This window comes from Octodon degus, unplaced genomic scaffold (genome assembly GCF_000260255.1).
Source record: "Octodon degus isolate 3935 unplaced genomic scaffold, OctDeg1.0 scaffold00130, whole genome shotgun sequence".
In the NCBI taxonomy this organism is placed as follows: Eukaryota; Metazoa; Chordata; class Mammalia; order Rodentia; family Octodontidae; genus Octodon; species Octodon degus.
The window spans coordinates 732,597-749,814 of record NW_004524706.1 but is presented as its reverse complement, the minus strand read 5'-3'; the positions used below and the strand labels follow the sequence as shown (position 1 = coordinate 749,814).

The following is a 17,218-nucleotide window of genomic DNA, read 5'->3' as shown; positions in this document are numbered from 1 at the left end:
AACACATCAGCTGAATTATATGTAGCGATGCCTACTGACTTATAGATGGCCTTCCAAATGTTGACAGGGTCCTTTTATAGTGTTCTTTGGTGTCCTGTCACTATGAACTTAAATCACACAAGAGAAGAGAGAAAGACAGACAGACACAGACAGACAGACAGACAGTTGTGCCTACAGGAATGTAGAGCAATCCCCAAGTGTGGGAACACTTTTTGTAAAGGGCCTGTTAATTTTGGGGGCAGGGAGACTATCTTCTTAAACAATATTTTTTAAATAGCTTGCTTCGGGGGGTGGGGAGAGCCAGAATTTGGAATCACTGCTATTACTTGCTGCTGCACTACTTTCAGCCAGACTGGTGCCCCTACCTTGCCTACTCTGCCAGCTTTGTGCTGTCATCTTTCTCAAATCCAGGCTTCCAGCTCAGAATAATGAAACTGCCAAGGTGTCTTTTACATGCAAATGCTCTTGGTGTGTCCAGTGTGGCCCCTGAGCAGTGCCACAAACCTGATCCCTTGAGTTAAAAAAAGAGGGGTAGGGCTGGGGAGGTAGCTCAGTGGTCTAAGCGCCTGCCTGGCAAGCACAAGGACCCGGATTTGATCCCTGGTACTGCATGCCATGCCGGCCCTGGAACCCAGGGTGCGCTGCGCTCACCACCGAAACCCAACGTCGTGGCGCACGCCTGTAATCCTAGCACTGGGGTGGCTGAAACAGGAGCATCACTACGAGTCCAAGCTGCATAGTGAGACCCTGTACCTAATAAAAGACGAAATAAATTTTTTTTAAAAAGAGGGATAATCAGAACAAGGTCCTATTTTGTATTCTCCATAGTTCCAAATTAGCTGAACAAAAGGGGACCCATACATTATAAATAAATAGCACATATATCATATAAATATCTATATTTAGTGTACCTTTGAAGAAGGATCAAAAAACTTACTACAGAGACTGACACACCAAATATCAACAGAAACACTGAGAGCACTGCCTTGGGCTCTGAGTAGGCTCGGGTGGAGCCCAGGTACTTGAGGACCTGAGCCTAATCACCAGCACTGCCAAAAATAGAAGGCCTCAAGATTTCAAATATCAAGTAATTAATAATGATCAGAACCCACGTTTTATGAGATGAATTAAAAGATCTTGAAGACAGGGGTGATGCACTTGCTATGCATAATATGTTCCTAATCGGAGAAATTGATCATGCATTCTACCTCATGGAGGACTCTCTTCTCCTCCTGTCTGGTACTGTTGATTACAGTAGTAAGTTGACCAGAATCATTGTGGCCTCCTCGACAAGTCTCACCACCCCCCACATTTGCCTTAGGGCCTCTGCTTGGCGCTGGAGTCTTCCACGAGGAACATCAAGAGAACGTAGCCTCAGGGAGGGCCAGGGCACGCACACCTGGCTCTTTGTACTTCAGGGAAGAGATGATGAGTTCAAGCTTCCAAGCTGACATCACCGCTATGACCAGACACCCACAGCCCTGCGGGATGCAAGAATCTTTGATCCAGGAGCAAATAACTTAGCGAAGTGAGCTGACTAACTCAGGACTGGATGAAGCTGATTTCACTGTGATTAATGTTCCCTTTTCTAAAGACCACATGAGAAAACTCTTCTCTCCCCTCTCCTTTGGTCTGTCTCTGATCTCCAACTGAAGATGGTATATTTAACAAAGTAAAATAAAATATCCATTAAGAGGTCCCTTGTTCCAACTAACACCTCACAACGCACAGTGGGAGGGACTACAATCTCAGCAGGGGGATCACAGACCACCACGAGCTACACAGGGAGTTCAAGCCCAGCCTGGACTACAGAAGGAGACCCTGTCTCAAACAAACAAAAATTAACATAAACTAATAAACTTATCGAGTAAGTTTTCAAATAATAATTCTATTGAAAAAAATACATCATTCACAGTAGCCTATAAAATCTACTCAGAATAATTATTTCCAAGCATTAAAGAGCTTTTAACGTGATCTCTTTTCTTTTCAGTCATTAGTTCTGTGTACAGATTCAATAAGAATCTGCTCTCCTTCCAAACATGACATAATTGAGTAAATCAAATTTGTAACCATGACCGTGCCAGAACTGTCACATTTAAAGACCAAACTCATTTAATTAGGCAGGACAAGGCTGATAGGCTGGTACTTTTTATGTGAGAATGAGGCCTCCCCAGGCCTCTGGCAAGTGCTGGACCTGCTCCTTGGCTTGTGGAGCTGCTGCCTCGACAGTGATTAAAAAAAAAAAAAAAAATCAATTCCTGCTATTGAGGGAACATTGATAAACTTGAGGGTTCTCCAAAACGAGGGCACCCCTACAGTTACAGTCTGGCAGAACAAGCTATATGGTTCTGCGATCCTGGCCTTTGAGAATCTAACAAAAATTCTTTCTACATCCCTCCCCATCCCCCATTGCACAAGCGCGCGCACGCATGCGCATACATACACACACACACACACACACACACACACACACATACACACACACAGGATTATGATTTTGACAGAAAGTCTCCTAGCAGAAGCTGGACTCTTCAGCCTCTGTACCACACGCTCCAAGCACCACGCAACCAGGAGGACTGCTCACTGATCAACGCCTTCTCATATACTTCTGTGTATATAAAACAGACTACATTTTTAAAAACCAAAGCAGCGACAAAATGAGAAATTGCTAAGGCAAATGTCTGCAATCGTGGCCATGCCGTAGGAGGCTTGGCAAGGAGAAACGAGACCACTGCCTTGCTGTACAGCCCTTTCTCTTGTTACCCAACAGGCCCCAAAGTCAGAGATGTAGGCAAGATGAAACACTGCACATCCTGGGATGAAGAACACAAGGACAATGCAGGCAACAACAACAAATGGGCTCCCTCTGGGTGGCATTAAGGTCCCCCGAGAGAGAAAAAAACTTGGAAGTTTGTCAGTTAAGTCACAAATTCCACAGGAGCATGGTTTTCTCCCTAACAGTGACCATACTGAGTCTGGTGACCTCATGGCCACATTTTCAACTATGCAAATCATCACATGAGCAAACTAAACTGTTTCCTCCCTTGGGACAGAAGAACTGCAATTCTGGAAACGTTTTGTTTGTTTCATTAAATACCTATGGTATTTTTACTTGGCGAGACCTCTCTGAGGTCTACACTCCTTGCAAGAACTCTCTTCCTTTGCAGCGTGTGTCTCTTTGAGTTTCCCTTTCGCTGCCTCGGCTAGACTACAGGCCCCACTAGGCGGGGAGGTGGTCTATTTGGCACCTGGCTGTGCCCGCAGCACCTAGAGCGATGTCTGGCATAGCACAGGGGCGCTGGAAATATTTGCTAAACAGATAAGTCCTATGCCCTACACAAGCTAGTTATATTTATTCCACAAATATTTAATAAGGGCTGAAATGAAGTTATACGCCACACGGTGGAGATACAGAGACAGAGGACACCAAGTCCTTGCCTTAGAGAACTCCCAATATATCAGGGAAAGTGAGCAAATATACAGGCCAGTTGGGGAGAGCCCATGGGGTCAGGGTACAGGAGAGTGTGTGGGGGGAAGCTGGACTAAGAGATGGAGAGGAGCTGGATAGGGAGACAGGATATCTCAGGAAAAGGACACAGCATGGGCAAAGACCTGGGGCTGAAGAGGTGCTGCGGTAGTGAGAGCGGAGTTCAGTGAGGTCAACAAGGGCTACACCATACAAGGCCTCCAAGATCCACCAAAGGAATTTGGTCTGCATCCCGGGGCAACAGGCACACACAGAGGGTCTTGGCTTCTCCCTGTATCAGCTCCATGCACCAGGCCACGGGTGCTGAGCTCTACGGGCTGCAGTAGAGCAGCATCAGGCAGGCCACATACCTGGTGTGCTGCTGGAGGTGGGAGAGCTGTCGGAAGGACTTATCACAGTAGGAGCAGTGGTAGGGCTTGACACCCAGGTGGATGCGCAGGTGCTGGGCCAGGTAGGAGGCGTTGGCAAAGGACTTGGAGCAGTGCGGGCACTTGTGGGGCTTGGCCTCTGTGTGCGACTTGGAGTGGATCTGCATCTCAGACTTGGTGAAAAAGGTCAGCGGGCACACCTTACACCTGCAGGCAAGAGGCAGGTTCACACCTGGGAAGACCTCCCCAGCCCCTGCTCTACACCTTTGGGGAGATCTACATCAAAGAGACCCTGCATCTGGAACAGAGCCTGCCTGTCAAGAGTCCAGGGGACACAGGTCCACTCGGAAAGAAAGCAGGCTACCAGCCTGCGCACCCTCCAATTTGGGGTTGGCTGGATACTCCTACATCTGGTGATCATTTGCAGCAACTTGGGAAAAAGGTCTACATTCATAGAAGACAGGCCCAGGAGCCCCAGGAGGGTTGGCACAGGGTCACACCCATAGTGGGGAAAGGAGGCCTTAACATGCTAAGTCTTTCACAACCTGACTGCAGTCAGAATCCTCTGGGAGCTTTCAAGAAATACCAATGCCAAAACAAAACAAAAAGCCATGCCTGTCTCCCCCACACCCCCATCATATCCCCCCAGAATTCAAACTTTCTGAAGGTACAGTCCTGGCATTGACACATTTTGAAAGTTCTTCAGATGGTCCTAATATGCCAGGCACTGCTTAAAACGGGAAGGAAATAGACTCCCAAATGGCCTCTGATGGCTCTATCACCCCACTCCCATCCCTGGCTCCCAGTATGGCCTGATTTGGGCAGGGCTCATCCGGAGACCCTACCTCTCTAGACCTTAGCTTCTATCCCTAGCGCCCAGGGCCCCTCTTTCCAATGCTTAGTACCAGCTCCCTGCCCAACACCCCTGAACCCTGTCCCATCAAGACCCCCACCTGTACGTCTTGCCCTCCTTGGCAGTCTCGCCTGAGGCCAAGATGGGATAGGGGACAACAAGGACAGGGGGACCCCCTGGGTTCTCTGCCTTGATCTTTTTTCGGCCACGTTCAGACTTGGGGGGGCCAAGCAGGCCGTGGCCCTGGATTGTCTTGATGGAGTCCAGGAGGGGGGGGCTGGTGATCCCTGAGATGAGGGTGGGGGACGAGGCGATGAGGCGGCTCTGGCTGGTGGTGGTGGGTGTGGACGGGGTGCTGGTGCCCGTGCCTGTGCCGGTGCCCGTGCTTGCACTTGACTCGGACGTGCTCACAGCCGGGGTCCGGGAGGACAGCCCCAGACCTGTGAAGATACCAGGTGGGGGCAGGGGTGATGGGAGCTGCAGAGGCCAGCTCAGCTCAGGCTACCCAGCTGTGTGACCCCAGCATCTCTGAGCTTTCCTTCCTACTCATAAATTATTTCCCAGGCATAAGTTAATGAAAACGTGTATATGTGCAAAATGTACCAGATACCTTACGACTAGACTGAATGAGATAAGAGAGACACTTTGGAAGTAATTCTAACCACAGAAAAGTCTTTAAGCACAAAGATGTTCATAATTGTTATTTATCATCACAAAAATTTAAAGACAACTGAAATACACATTAGGGAAGGGTTGAGTACTGAACTTCCCATTAACTTTGTTCCAAAAACTTGCAAATGTACGCACAGAGAAAAAATTTTAAGTGTGCCAAAGTGTGATTATGGAAGGCAGTAATTTAGGAGTGCCTGTTTGATTTTTTAGCTTTCTGATTCTTTGATAATGAACTTTTAAAAGCTTTTACAATTGGTCATGCTTTTAAAAATGAAGGAACTGGCTGGGGAGATACTTGGCAGTCTAAGCACCTGCTTGGCAAGCACAAGGACCCAGGTTCAATTCCCACCACCCCATACCGTGCTAGTCACCAAAACTGGGTATAATCCCAGAGCTGGGGAGGCTGAGACAGGAGGATCACTAGGAGTCTGAGATACATAGCAAGACCCTATGTCAATTAAATAAATAAGACTTTTTAAAATGAAGGGACTTGGGGCCGGGAAGATGGCTCAGTGGAATAAGCGCTTCCCTGGCAAGCCCAAGGGCCTGGGTTCAATCCCCCGATCCACAAAAAAAAAAAAAAAAAAAAAAGGGGACCTGAGGGGCCAGGGAGATAGCTCTGTAGAATAAATGCTTGCCTGGCAAGCGCAAGGGACTGAGTTCAGTCCCTGGTTCTGCCAAAAAAGAAAAAAGAAGCAAAATGAAGGGACTAAGGGCCAGGGAGATGGCGCAGTAGAATAAGCACTTGCCTGGCAAGTGCAAGGGCCTGAGTTCAATCCCCGGTTCTGCCAAAAAAAAAAAAAAAAAAAAGAACAAAAAGAAAAATGAAGGGACTAAAAACATTTGTAGTATCAACCTTACCAGATAAAAAGATGAAGACAGTATCTATTTTTTTTCTATTAGAAAAAAGAGAGTCAGAGAAAAAAACAAACAAAAAAACCCTGTCCACTGAAAAAAAGCCAATATCCAGAGAGCAGCAGGATGTTCTGTGGCTGACACTCACGGTAGAAATGTACATCTGTGCAGCCTTCATGAAGGGCAGACTGGTAATAGCCATCAAAACTTCAAAATACAAGGCCAGCGAGATAGTTCGGCAGTCTAAGTGCCTGCTTGGCAAGCGCAGGGACCTGGGTTTGATTCCTTGGCACCATATGCTGCGCCGGGCGCGCCAGCGGGCCACTGAGACCGGGACCGGGCATGGTAGCACATGCCTGTAATCCCAGCACTGGGGAGGCTGAGACAAGAGATCACTAGGAATCTGAGCTGCGTATCAAGACTCTGTACCAGATACATAAAATTAAAAAAAAAAACAAAAACAACTTTAAACATACATAACTTTGGGCCAAGTGATCAATTCTACTTCTAGAGACCTACCATAAAGAAACAGTTGCACATGAGCACACAGGACTACAAGGGCCTTCCACACAACTCTGTGGTCAGACAGCACTGGATATAACCTGGCTGTCCTCAGCAGGGGCTGTGCAAGTGTACGTGGGACCTCCTCGGTTGAAGGACCACACAGCCACCCACATGAGCTGGAATGCAGTGACAGAGAGCAAATGCCAAAATGTGCCATCATGGGGGAAAAAGCAAATCACGACATTACAAACCCATCTATTTTTTAAAACGCACAAACTATGTACAAATACATGGACGATTGTACGTGTGTGCCAAGGCACAGGCATGGATCAGAAAAGAGATACTGAGTTGCTAACTGGTTCTCTCTAGGGTAGAAGAAGAATTTTGGGATAACAAGAGATTTTCATGCTTTGTTTATCTGCTTCTATATTATTTGAATCTTTTACCCGGTGAATTCTTCCATTTTTTTATATCTGTGATTAAAGGATAAAATAAAATAAACTATACAGAAAAACATATAACAATTCTAACAATTAAAGAACTAAGGCTAATTATTCTCTGTTCGGCTTGTCTGCCATTGCTAAATCTTCTATAATGGCTATCCTACTACCTGTACAATAAAAATGTAATAAATGTGTTTATGATACAGCAGCAAATAGGAAAAGCAAGTTAAACCATGGGCACAGCCCTCCCTACCACAGGCTCAGAAAAACACACACACATATTAAAAAAACAAACAAAAAATATGGAAAAGAAAGGAAATGAACCAAAAGGCTCCTTAAGCTGCTGGGATAGGAGTTGGGGATTATGAATTATTTTTTTTCTTAGCTTCTCTCTCTTTTTTAAATTTCCCTTAATATGTTTATATTGCTTTTTTAATATTACTTTTATAATGAAAAAAATAAATTTAATAAAATCATAATAACAGAAAATCTGCAGAGTGTAGCTGGGGCCCCACAATTCTCAGACATCTCTAAGAAAAGGAGAGAGGGAGAAAGGAGACAAATATCTAGTTGGTGGCAGGGGGGCTCCTAAGGAGATCTCAGACCCTCCCTTGACAGCTCTCTGGGATAGACTCCCAGCACCTCAGCCCCACCCTGTCCAAGATGGAGCTCCCCTCCCCCGATCACCCATTCTCCTGGTGATCTCGTCTCTGTGGCTATGCCCGGGGAGTCTCTGGCACATCTTTCCTCTCCCTGAGACCTACATCCTCTCCAGCAGCAAGCCCTGTCCACGCTTCTTCTCACTGTACCTCAGATCTGTCCAGTCTTCTCCACTCTCACCACCATTTCCAGGCCCACTTTCCTATCTTCTCCCCAAGATCTCCCTCCTTTCACTCTTGACCCCAAATACCCAAAGTCAGACTCAGCTTTCTAAACCTATACCTGACATTTCCTTCCCCTACCTAAAATCCTTCCACGGTTCCTCCAGAGCCCCAGGGAACCCCAACCACTAAAAGTGGCCCACAGGACCCTTGGTTAGCTGTCATCTGCTTCCTCTCAGCCTCGGCAGAACGATGTCCAGAAAAGGGTTCAGACATGAGCTGTAGAAGCACACTGCCTGCCCCGGCTTCCTAGTACCTCTGAAAGTTTGGTTTCCCATGGCTTTCTTGGTCTCTGCCTCAGTTTTCCCCTCTAGGGTCATGAGGATGAAACACATGAAGCTATAGTTTTGGTTTTTTTTTTAGTTGAAAAAAGTCCACTGTTCAAGCTAATACTAATAACATCCACTTCCCAAGGCTTCTGGTGGCAACAAAATGACGTTCATAAGCACAGGTGCTAACTGGACTTAGCTGACACTGCCTTATCATCATCATCTTTGGTCCTCCCTAAATCAGCCCTTCTCTGGGTTCCTCACACAATGTCCCTTTGCACGTGCTGTTTCCCCTTCCTGCTCTCTGACCTTGCTGGCTGGCAAAACCCCCTTATATTCTTCTCTTCCAAGAAAGACTCTCTTCCACCAAATCCGGTCAAATTTCTTCTGTGGATTCCCAAAGTTGTTAATGTTGATTTGGGTTTCCTGTGAGCCTCCAGCAAGAGGAGACTAGCTCTTGACTGGTCCCCTGGAAGGAGTCTCCAGTACTGAGACAGGAGGTCCTGTGGCTAGTTCCACCAGCTTATCCCTATTCCTAGCTATCACCTGGTTGGCGCCCGAGAGCTTCCCAGCGCCCCACCTCGCCCGGCCTCCGCGCCCCGCACAGTCCAATCCTCGCCAGCCCCACCCACTTCGCCAGGCTTTATTCTTGCTCCGCCCACCCTCCCCACCCCACCCAATCACCACCCACCACGGCCCCACCCGCTCCTCCACCATCCCAGTCTCCGCCCAGCCCTGGCCCCGCCCACTCTCCTCTCCCGCCCACCTGTAACTGTGCTGGTGGCAGGCCGAGCGTGCAGTGCCACGTCTGGCTGCGGCACTGCCTGCGGGTGCAGCCCGGGCACCTGCTGCAGTTTGGGCAGCGACATGACAGCCTGGCTGCTTTCGGCGGGCGCAGGTGGCACTAGCAGCGGCTGCTGAGAGGAGGCCGACGTGGGCGGCAGGTGAGGCGGCCGGATCTTCTCGGCCATTAGCTGCTCCTTGATCTTGTTAATCAGGACCAGGTTGTCCAGCTGGCGGGAGACAAGAGGAGATGGGCTGAGGGGGCTTCCTTGGGCCACCAGTCCATCAACACACATACTGCAAAAGAAAGCTGCTTCTATGGGACAGGGCAGTCACCTTCAACATGTCTTACCTGGCTGGGCATGGTGGGAGGAGGGGGCCAGAAGTAGGGGTTGTTAAATCGAGGCTCGGCCATCCTGCGAGGAGAGACAGAGTGAGACTGTCACTGTTAAGTTCCTATCTGCAGTGCCCACTCATGTACCTCAGGGCCAGTGTCTGGGATTGCTGCCTCAAATGGAACCCTACGCCTGGAAACAGCAGGCATCCCAACAGGCTCGGGAACCACTTCTCCAGTCTGAGATTCAGGGGCCCCAGAGAGCACAGATCAACACCCAGCCCCTCATGCTCCCAGCCACCCAGCCCCCACCCCACCAGCTGAGCACCGGTAGGCTGAGCTCCATCCCTCAGGAGGCCCTGCTGAGCCAACCCCATGACACAGGGATTCCACACAGAAGTCCCTCCCCTATCCAAAGGCAAACTGGGAGTCCTGAAGCAACTTTCCAAATGGCCTCAGAGCAGACGCAACTGTCCATCCCTAAGCACTGTGCTACCTTGGGTGAAGCCAGCCTCACCAGAGTCCAGGGGGCAAACTGGGATCACAGGGTACAACCTTTCCCAAAGGAAGTTTGGCAGGACAATTTATGGAGACCCAAACGACTACTGCCTTTTGATTCAAAATATTATCTTTGGAGGGTTACCCTCAAGAAAACAGCATGTGTGGACAATGCACCACTGGGCTACCATGACAAGCCTTTGCTAGGGGTTTGTGGGGCCCTGAGGCCTGGGCATTTGGGGGCTGCTTAGTGAAAGTGTGTGGCAGTCCTTACTGGTGGCCTTCACCTCCAGCAAGTTCCACGGCAGGCCTATATGGTGAGGCCTTTACCACCAGGGCAGTGTGAAGGATGGCCTTGCAGGCTCCTCCAATCTTCCAGAAGGTTTGAGTCTTCTGTGACCCTGGAGTAAGTGACTTACAGGGACTGAGCCGCACACAGGTGTTCCACTAAGTCTTGCTCTCTCCTGCACCTCTCAATTTTCTTACAGAAATTCCTACTTGGTTTTGTTGCTTAAGCAAAATTGCTTGCAGTATTTGGAGGAAAAAAAAGGCTAATACAAAGTGCTTCAAATTCTTCCTGGCCCTATAAACTTGCGAACCCCAATTGGAATGGTAGACTTAAGAGTTTCAGGAGAAAATTCTCAGTTGGGATACAATCTAATCTGAACATTTTAAGAAGGAACCTGCATACAAATTGTCTTTTGTGATCTTTACTTGAAAGGTGAGCAAAGACCTACTGTCCTGTTTTACAGATGAAGACGGGAAGAAGAGACCTAAGACCACAGGACTAGGACACCATGGTGAAGGGGAGATCAGACTTGCTCAACCCAGTTTCTTTGTAGAATTTGGTTTGCAAACCTAGTCCTTGGTAAAGCAAATATCTACATGCAAATAGCTCAATAGCCATATGCAAAAGGCATTTCCAGACTAGGGAAGAATTGATTTGGGCCTGGCCAGGCTGGGGATCAGAGAATTCCCCTCTGGGGTGGCCCAGACAGTGCCTGTCCTCCATCAATCTGCTGCTACCACTTTACCACAGGCACCACAATGTCCTTCCCTCTCCCAGTACAAATTACAACACAGAGACATTTTCTGCCTGAAGTTCTCCCTGACTCTTCATGCCCCTGAGACTTCCCTCCCAGAAAAAAACTCAAGTGAGAACATTAGCAAGTGCCTTGTGTCAGGCACACAAAGACTGAAAGGCAGGTACTTTTGTCATCCCTATTTTGTAACTCTGAAGTTCAGAGAGGTGAAGTGACTTGTTAAAGGTCACACAGCAAGTGAGCAAACAGCTGGAATGCCACTCTCGTCAGCTTGCCTCAAGTCCATTCCACCATTCTTTTCAGTTCAGGGGAAGGATGAAGCATCCTGACTGTAAACTTGCAGAAGTGCCCTGTCTCAGGATGGCATGGGTGTGACCCAGTAGTCTCAGGACCTGTCCCCTCCCTGCTGCTGTCCATAGGGAAGAATGTGGAAGAGACAGAGCTGTAAAGCCAGGGTGAGGAGGTTCCAGGACAGTGTTTCAGGGGGTAGGGACAGGCGGGGGAGCCGCCCCACAGGAGCCTGGATCGGATACACCTGTCACATTCATCTGGGTGCCTCGGGCCTTCAGGCCCAAAGGTTATCAATAATGTGAGGTGCACGACAGAACAAACAAATGAAGTGGTAATAATCAGAACTCCTTTAAAGCCAGTCCCACACAATCTTCTCGTGGTACCCAAGTTACAAAGCTCTTGTGAACTCACTGGCTTTCTCTCTGGACCCCTAGGAAGATGGCAAGCAGGGACAAAGTTTGACCCCCACTTCACAAAGGAACAAAAGAGGGCATCAGGAAGGTTGCTCACTCCAGGCCACACAGATGGGACACAGGAGACCACATGGTGCTGCACCGCTGGACGCCAGCTCTCTGAGCCTCACTTTCCTTGTCTCTAAAATGAGCGGAAACAGGCTGCCCCCACCTTGTTACTTGGCCACTGCACTGGGCTGCTTCTGATACAGTTCTGGGGAGCCATTCTCTCCTCCTCCTCAGTTCGGTTCCAAGTTCAAGCTTCCCAGAGTCCCCACCCTGGTCAGGGAGCTGTGGAAGCACCAGGGTCCCAAGCTGGGGCGGAGCATCCTCAACCACTTCTCCGCTTCTGGGCAAGCAGGGTCATCCCTTCCTCTAGCCAGGGAGCCAGGCTCACAGACCGGAGGGATCTTCCCTGGGTCACTTAGTCCCATCCATGTGGCCTGATTTCCCTGCATCCTTCTCTGGCTCGTCCCAAGCATTTAGTGACCCATTCAGTGGCCCTGGGCACAGCAGAGGCTGAACATGCTTGAGCTGAGTGCTCATCCAGGCTATCAAATGAGCGTCCCTCCTCTGAGGTAGTGTTTCCAGTGCACATGGGAGCAGCACGTGGTGGAGGCTGAGGACTGGGGCTGGACTAAGCCACAGGGACCTTACTGCCTAAAGGGACGAGGGTATGTGGCAACAGGCATGATCAGAGTGTGTTTAGGACATAGGGACATTCCCAGCAGAAGTGACAGCATGAACAGAGGCATGGAGCCATAACTGCACATGGCCAATTTGGGGCAATGGGCTGCCACCCACAGGCACTTAAGGGCCACAGAGTTGAGGTGGGAAGGGACACATAAGCCAGTCCACAGGGCCCTGAATGCCATGCTGAGGTGTTGGATGAGGCAGATGTTAGTGGTGACAAAGCGACAGAAAGCTGGGCCTAAGGAGTAGTGAGTAGAGGGGATAGATACCAATGTCAGAGAAAAGCCTGAGAGCTCGGCAGGGTGGGGCACGGAGCCAGAGGAGCTGGGGGGCTGGGGCTGAGTGTCCGTGCTTGCTTAAGCTGGCTGCCGGGCAGAAAGGACAAAGCCAAGACCACTATCTACAGACCTACAGCCCTGGCCCTTGCGGGGCAGAGAAGCTGTCATGCTGCTTTCCTGGTTCTAGAAGGTAGATGAGTAGATAAGCCACATGCCTCCTGGGCTGCTGCTGGAAATGGGCCTCTTCTGACAGCCAGCCAGCCAGCCACCCATCCATCCATCTGCCCATCCGTGTGTCCATCTGTGCCCATCAACCACATCTTCCTGGCCAAGCCAGGGACAATGCTGGCGAGCTGAAGGCCAAGGGGAGAAGCCTCCCTCTAAGCTGAGCTGAAGAAGCCGTGAAGTAACCCAAAGGATTCTGCAAAACAGAGCTGCCTCCCATGAGACTCACCACACACCAGGGGCCTCCACAGGTGGGAGCCCATGGGCCACTTCTGGTCCTGTCCTCCATAGCCTCCATGCCACCAGACACTGAGGGAGCCCTGTGTGCCAGGCATTCCTCACCCTCTCCTCCTCTTCCCCAGCTCCCCACCCCTGATGCCCACCAGCTGGGCTCCTCAGGACAGGTCAGAGCTTTCTCTTGCCCCACCTCAGCCCCTGGGTGGACCATCACCTCTAGGACTCTAGGTACCAGCCAACCTCGAGCTTCCCCGAGCCAACCAGCTCTGGCCTCTGTCACCACCACCACCTCCCTCTGGCCACCTCAGAGACTGCTCAGCCTCAGCAGACTGTGCTGGACGTGGCCTCCCCTACCCCTCTTCTAGTCACCCCACCCACCCAAACACACCATCACCCACAGCACTTCCCTCCCTCCCCACCCACAGTCCTTCCGCTTCCCACTCAGGACTACCACCAGCCACATCCATAGGAGGCCACTTCCTAAATCTTGCAAAGCCACCCACCCTGCCCCACCAGTCCTGGGGACCGCAGAACAGCTTGCTTTGTTTGGAGTCCAACCTGCCTGGTTCAGATCTTGGCTCCAGCTCACCAGCTGTGTGATCTTAAGCAAGTCACTTGCTCCTGCTCCTACTTCAGGGATCAGGAGCCCCAAGCCTGGGGCTAACCGAGACTGGGGGATCAGAGAGGCTTCACGGGAAGGGGGGCTGCCCAGGGCTTAGAGGATGAGACAGTGGGGACACACTGGCAGAAGTGACAGCTTGAGCAAGGGCCCACAGGTGAGAAGCATGTGGTATGGCGAGGAAGACGGGTGTCCTAGTGCTGTGGGGAGACGGGACGAGGCTGGAGCATCAGCCAGGGCCAGGGCAGGGAGGTGGAGCCCTGAGCCCCAGGCCTGGCATCTGGACTGAAAGCCTGTTGTGGGGCAGTGTGTGGTTCCCAAGGACATCCCGACTGCAGAGGCTGGGAGGTCCAGAGAAGGGAGAACTGAGGAGGGGCTGTACCAGAGCTTGTAGGACAGTGACCACACAGGCCTGGCTACTCAGAGCTGTAGGCAGCTCCTGCAGTGTGGCCTGGGAGGTCCCTAGGAACCAACAAGGACAAACACAGCCACAGCAACATGCAGACAGACAGCACCAAACCTGGACACAAGGGACAGACAGAGATCTGTGGGCACAAGCAGGACTGATGGGGACACAGCTGCTGCCATGAGTGGGAGGTCACAACCACTAGGACACAGGCAGCCACTGAAGGAAGGTGGCAGGGAGCTTCCCCCCCACCAGGGCACAGCTACAGGGCAGTAGCGAGGGGACGCAGGGACAATGGGATGAACACAATGCCTCAATCCCCCAGAGAACACACCCCTCATTCACAGGTCGCAACCTGAAATCACAGGCTCCTTACCTAGAGTGTCCTTTCCCACTTGGTGAACTTCTACTCATCCTTCAAGACCCAGCTCAAGTGTTCCCTCTTCTACGGAGCCTTCCCTGAACCCCCAGTCAGTCACTTCCTCTGTGTTCCCAACAGCACCTTGTATATGGGAATAACAATAACAATAATCATAATAAATGGCAGCTACCATTGATTCCAATACCTATGTGCTGAGTATAATTCAGCTCCTTGAATCTTCCCAAGGAAAGTGTCAAATGTGCACTTAACAAAAGAAAAGTCAGAGAGGTCAACCAACTTGCCCAAAGTCACACGGCTAGTAAATAGTGGCAGCTTTGATCTCACCCAGATCTGGTCCTACCCTTCAGGGCCAATTACACTGTGATTGGTTCTCTTTTTCCCTGCTATAGTACCTGGGAATCCTCCCCCACCAGACTTGAGTTCTTCACAGCCAGGCCTGGTACTTGGTAGATCCATTGTGCAGATGAAGAAACAGAGGCCCAGAGAGGTTCAGTAACTTGCCTGAAGTTACAAAGCCAAGTCTGGATTTAAAAGCAAGTCACCTTTGCCCAGGAGGGTGGCCTCCGAGGTCAGGCTAGCTAACTCCACATAGGGGCAGGGAGGGATGGTTGAGGAAGGGAGACCCCATGTCCTAGGCCCCGCCCACCCAGGGAGGGCGAGATCTAGATAGACAACACCAAGAGGATGGGCAGCACAGATGGGTTGCAGGAGCCTTGGCCACTGCAGCAGGCTGGGGTGGGCAGCTGAGTGACTTCAGAGCCCTCCCCGACCCAGCCCGACTCACCCTACACACATCAAAAATGTGCCCAGGCCCCGAGGCCACATGCGACATAACTCCCAACAAAGCAAGTGGGAGAGAGCAAGGCCCAGAGCAGTCCCACACTATGATTACAAGGAGGCAAAAATAAAATGTGCGTCAGAGAAAGCAGGCGGCAAGAACCACGCCCAAAGGGAGGCCGGGGCACAGAGGAGACAGTCCCACTGGTTTTGGGTTTTGTCTTTGTCTCTGTGCTTTCCAAATTCTCAGTAATATCATTAAGCTGCTTTTATAACGAGAACAATAAATTTATTCTTAAAATGAAACAAAGTGGCTGGTAGCCCAAGGCAGAAGGAGCCTGCAGTCACAGGAGTTCAGGAGCGGCATCCCAGGCTTGTATGGTCTGGGGGGGAGTGGGTGCAGAGAGGGCCACCTGGAGGAGGCCATGTGTAACAGGTTCCTCAAACCTGGTTAGGATTCCACAGGCTCAGGAGAGGAGGCTGCCCATCCCCTACCCTGGGCAGGACCACTGAGCTCGGGCTTGAGCCACTGCTTGACCCTCCCTGCTAGGTTTCCCACTGGCACCCTCATCCCGCCCCATTCTCCTGTTGCGATAAGATACGTCGACAGTCCAATTCAGATCATGTGGCCCCACCCCCACCCCTGGTACCTTCCACGGCTGGCTCCCTCCCTCCCTCCACTCAGTCAGGATCCCTGAAGCTTTCTATGCTGGCCTCTGCTGATCTCTGACCTCACGCGTTGGTCCCCTTTACACTGTGCCCAGCCACACAGTCTATCTCCCCAAGGTTCCACTTCCTTTCTTGCTTCTTCAGCTTCAAGTATGCTGCATCCTCTCCCTGGTATCCTCTGCTGTTCCCATTTCACGGTTGGTGCCAACTTCTCCCTTCAGCCAGTTTACTGGCCACTTTCTCCTGGAAGCCTGCATGCCCCCCGCCCCTGCCCCCTCAGCCCTAACCCAGTGCACCTGGCATTTCTATCACAGTGGAGTACTGTTTGCTGCATTTGCTGTCCATTTTCTCACTCATCTCTGCCACTGGATACAAGCTCATGTCAGAAAAGGGTCAGGTCTGAGTCATTTACATTTTAAGCTCACACAGTATCTCTTTAAGTGTGTGGATGGATGGATGCATGCATGCATGCATGCATGCTTAGGTGGAGGGGACTACAAGTGATACAGCCTGGCAGGTAAAAGCTCACTCGCCTCATGATTCCACCCTCCACCTTCTCTTGCACCCGGATGCCCTGTGTGTCATTGTTCCCTGTTCCCCACTTCCTGTATCTGGGCTTGCTCTTCCTAAATGACCGGGGAAGGGGCTGTGTGCTGCGCATGCTCTGTAAACCCTAGCAGCCCTGAGAACAAAGTTAGCAGCTAATAAGCACAGCCAATGGCCCTGCTTCCCTGGAAGTCAAAATTAAATGAACTTAACCTGTCAAAAGAGCAAAAAGAGGGGCTGGTGAGATGGCTCAGCGGTCTAAAGCACCTACTTAGAACAAGCTAAGCTAAGCAAAGCACAGGGACCATGGTTCAATCCCCCAGCACCACATGCCAGCCAGCCCCGCCCCCTGGTGGGCTGAGCTGGCCACACACACAAATAATAAATAAATTTTTTTTTAAAAAAGAGCAAAAAGAAAGAAAACAAGATCTGATACTGGAAAGGCTATGGGGCAATTGACACTCCTATGTATTATCGGTGGGAGCGTAAATTGGAGCAATCATTTCTGAAAACAATCGGGCCATAATGTGTGTCAAGAGCTCTAAAAATGTTCAAACTTCCTGGCCTGGTGATCGCATTCTTAGCCATCCATCCCTGGAAAATAACTCAAAGATAGAAAAAGTTATATGCACAACGCTGTTTGGTTCAGTGGG

The 17,218-nt window shown here is 50.5% G+C and overlaps 1 protein-coding gene across 3 annotated transcripts in view; it reads right to left on the bottom strand.

The window, feature by feature from the left end:
- Positions 1 to 17,218, bottom strand: part of Znf362 (zinc finger protein 362) — a 32,598-nt gene that overhangs the window by 9,382 nt on the left and 5,998 nt on the right. The window contains exons 1-6 of one of the 3 annotated variants that reach the window (XM_023701008.1): positions 14,568 to 14,733; positions 11,906 to 12,024; positions 9,468 to 9,531; positions 9,099 to 9,345; positions 4,809 to 5,148; positions 3,838 to 4,062 (exon numbers count right to left, since the gene is read on the bottom strand). In XM_023701008.1, coding sequence (XP_023556776.1) covers positions 3,838 to 4,062; positions 4,809 to 5,148; positions 9,099 to 9,345; positions 9,468 to 9,530 — 875 coding nt within the window. In that variant the 5' untranslated portion in view covers position 9,531; positions 11,906 to 12,024; positions 14,568 to 14,733. Of the gene's footprint in view, positions 1 to 3,837; positions 4,063 to 4,808; positions 5,149 to 9,098; positions 9,346 to 9,467; positions 9,532 to 11,905; positions 12,025 to 14,567; positions 14,735 to 17,218 lie in introns of those variants that run through there. The other 2 variants (XM_023701007.1, XM_004640993.2) reach the window with 2 other exon arrangements.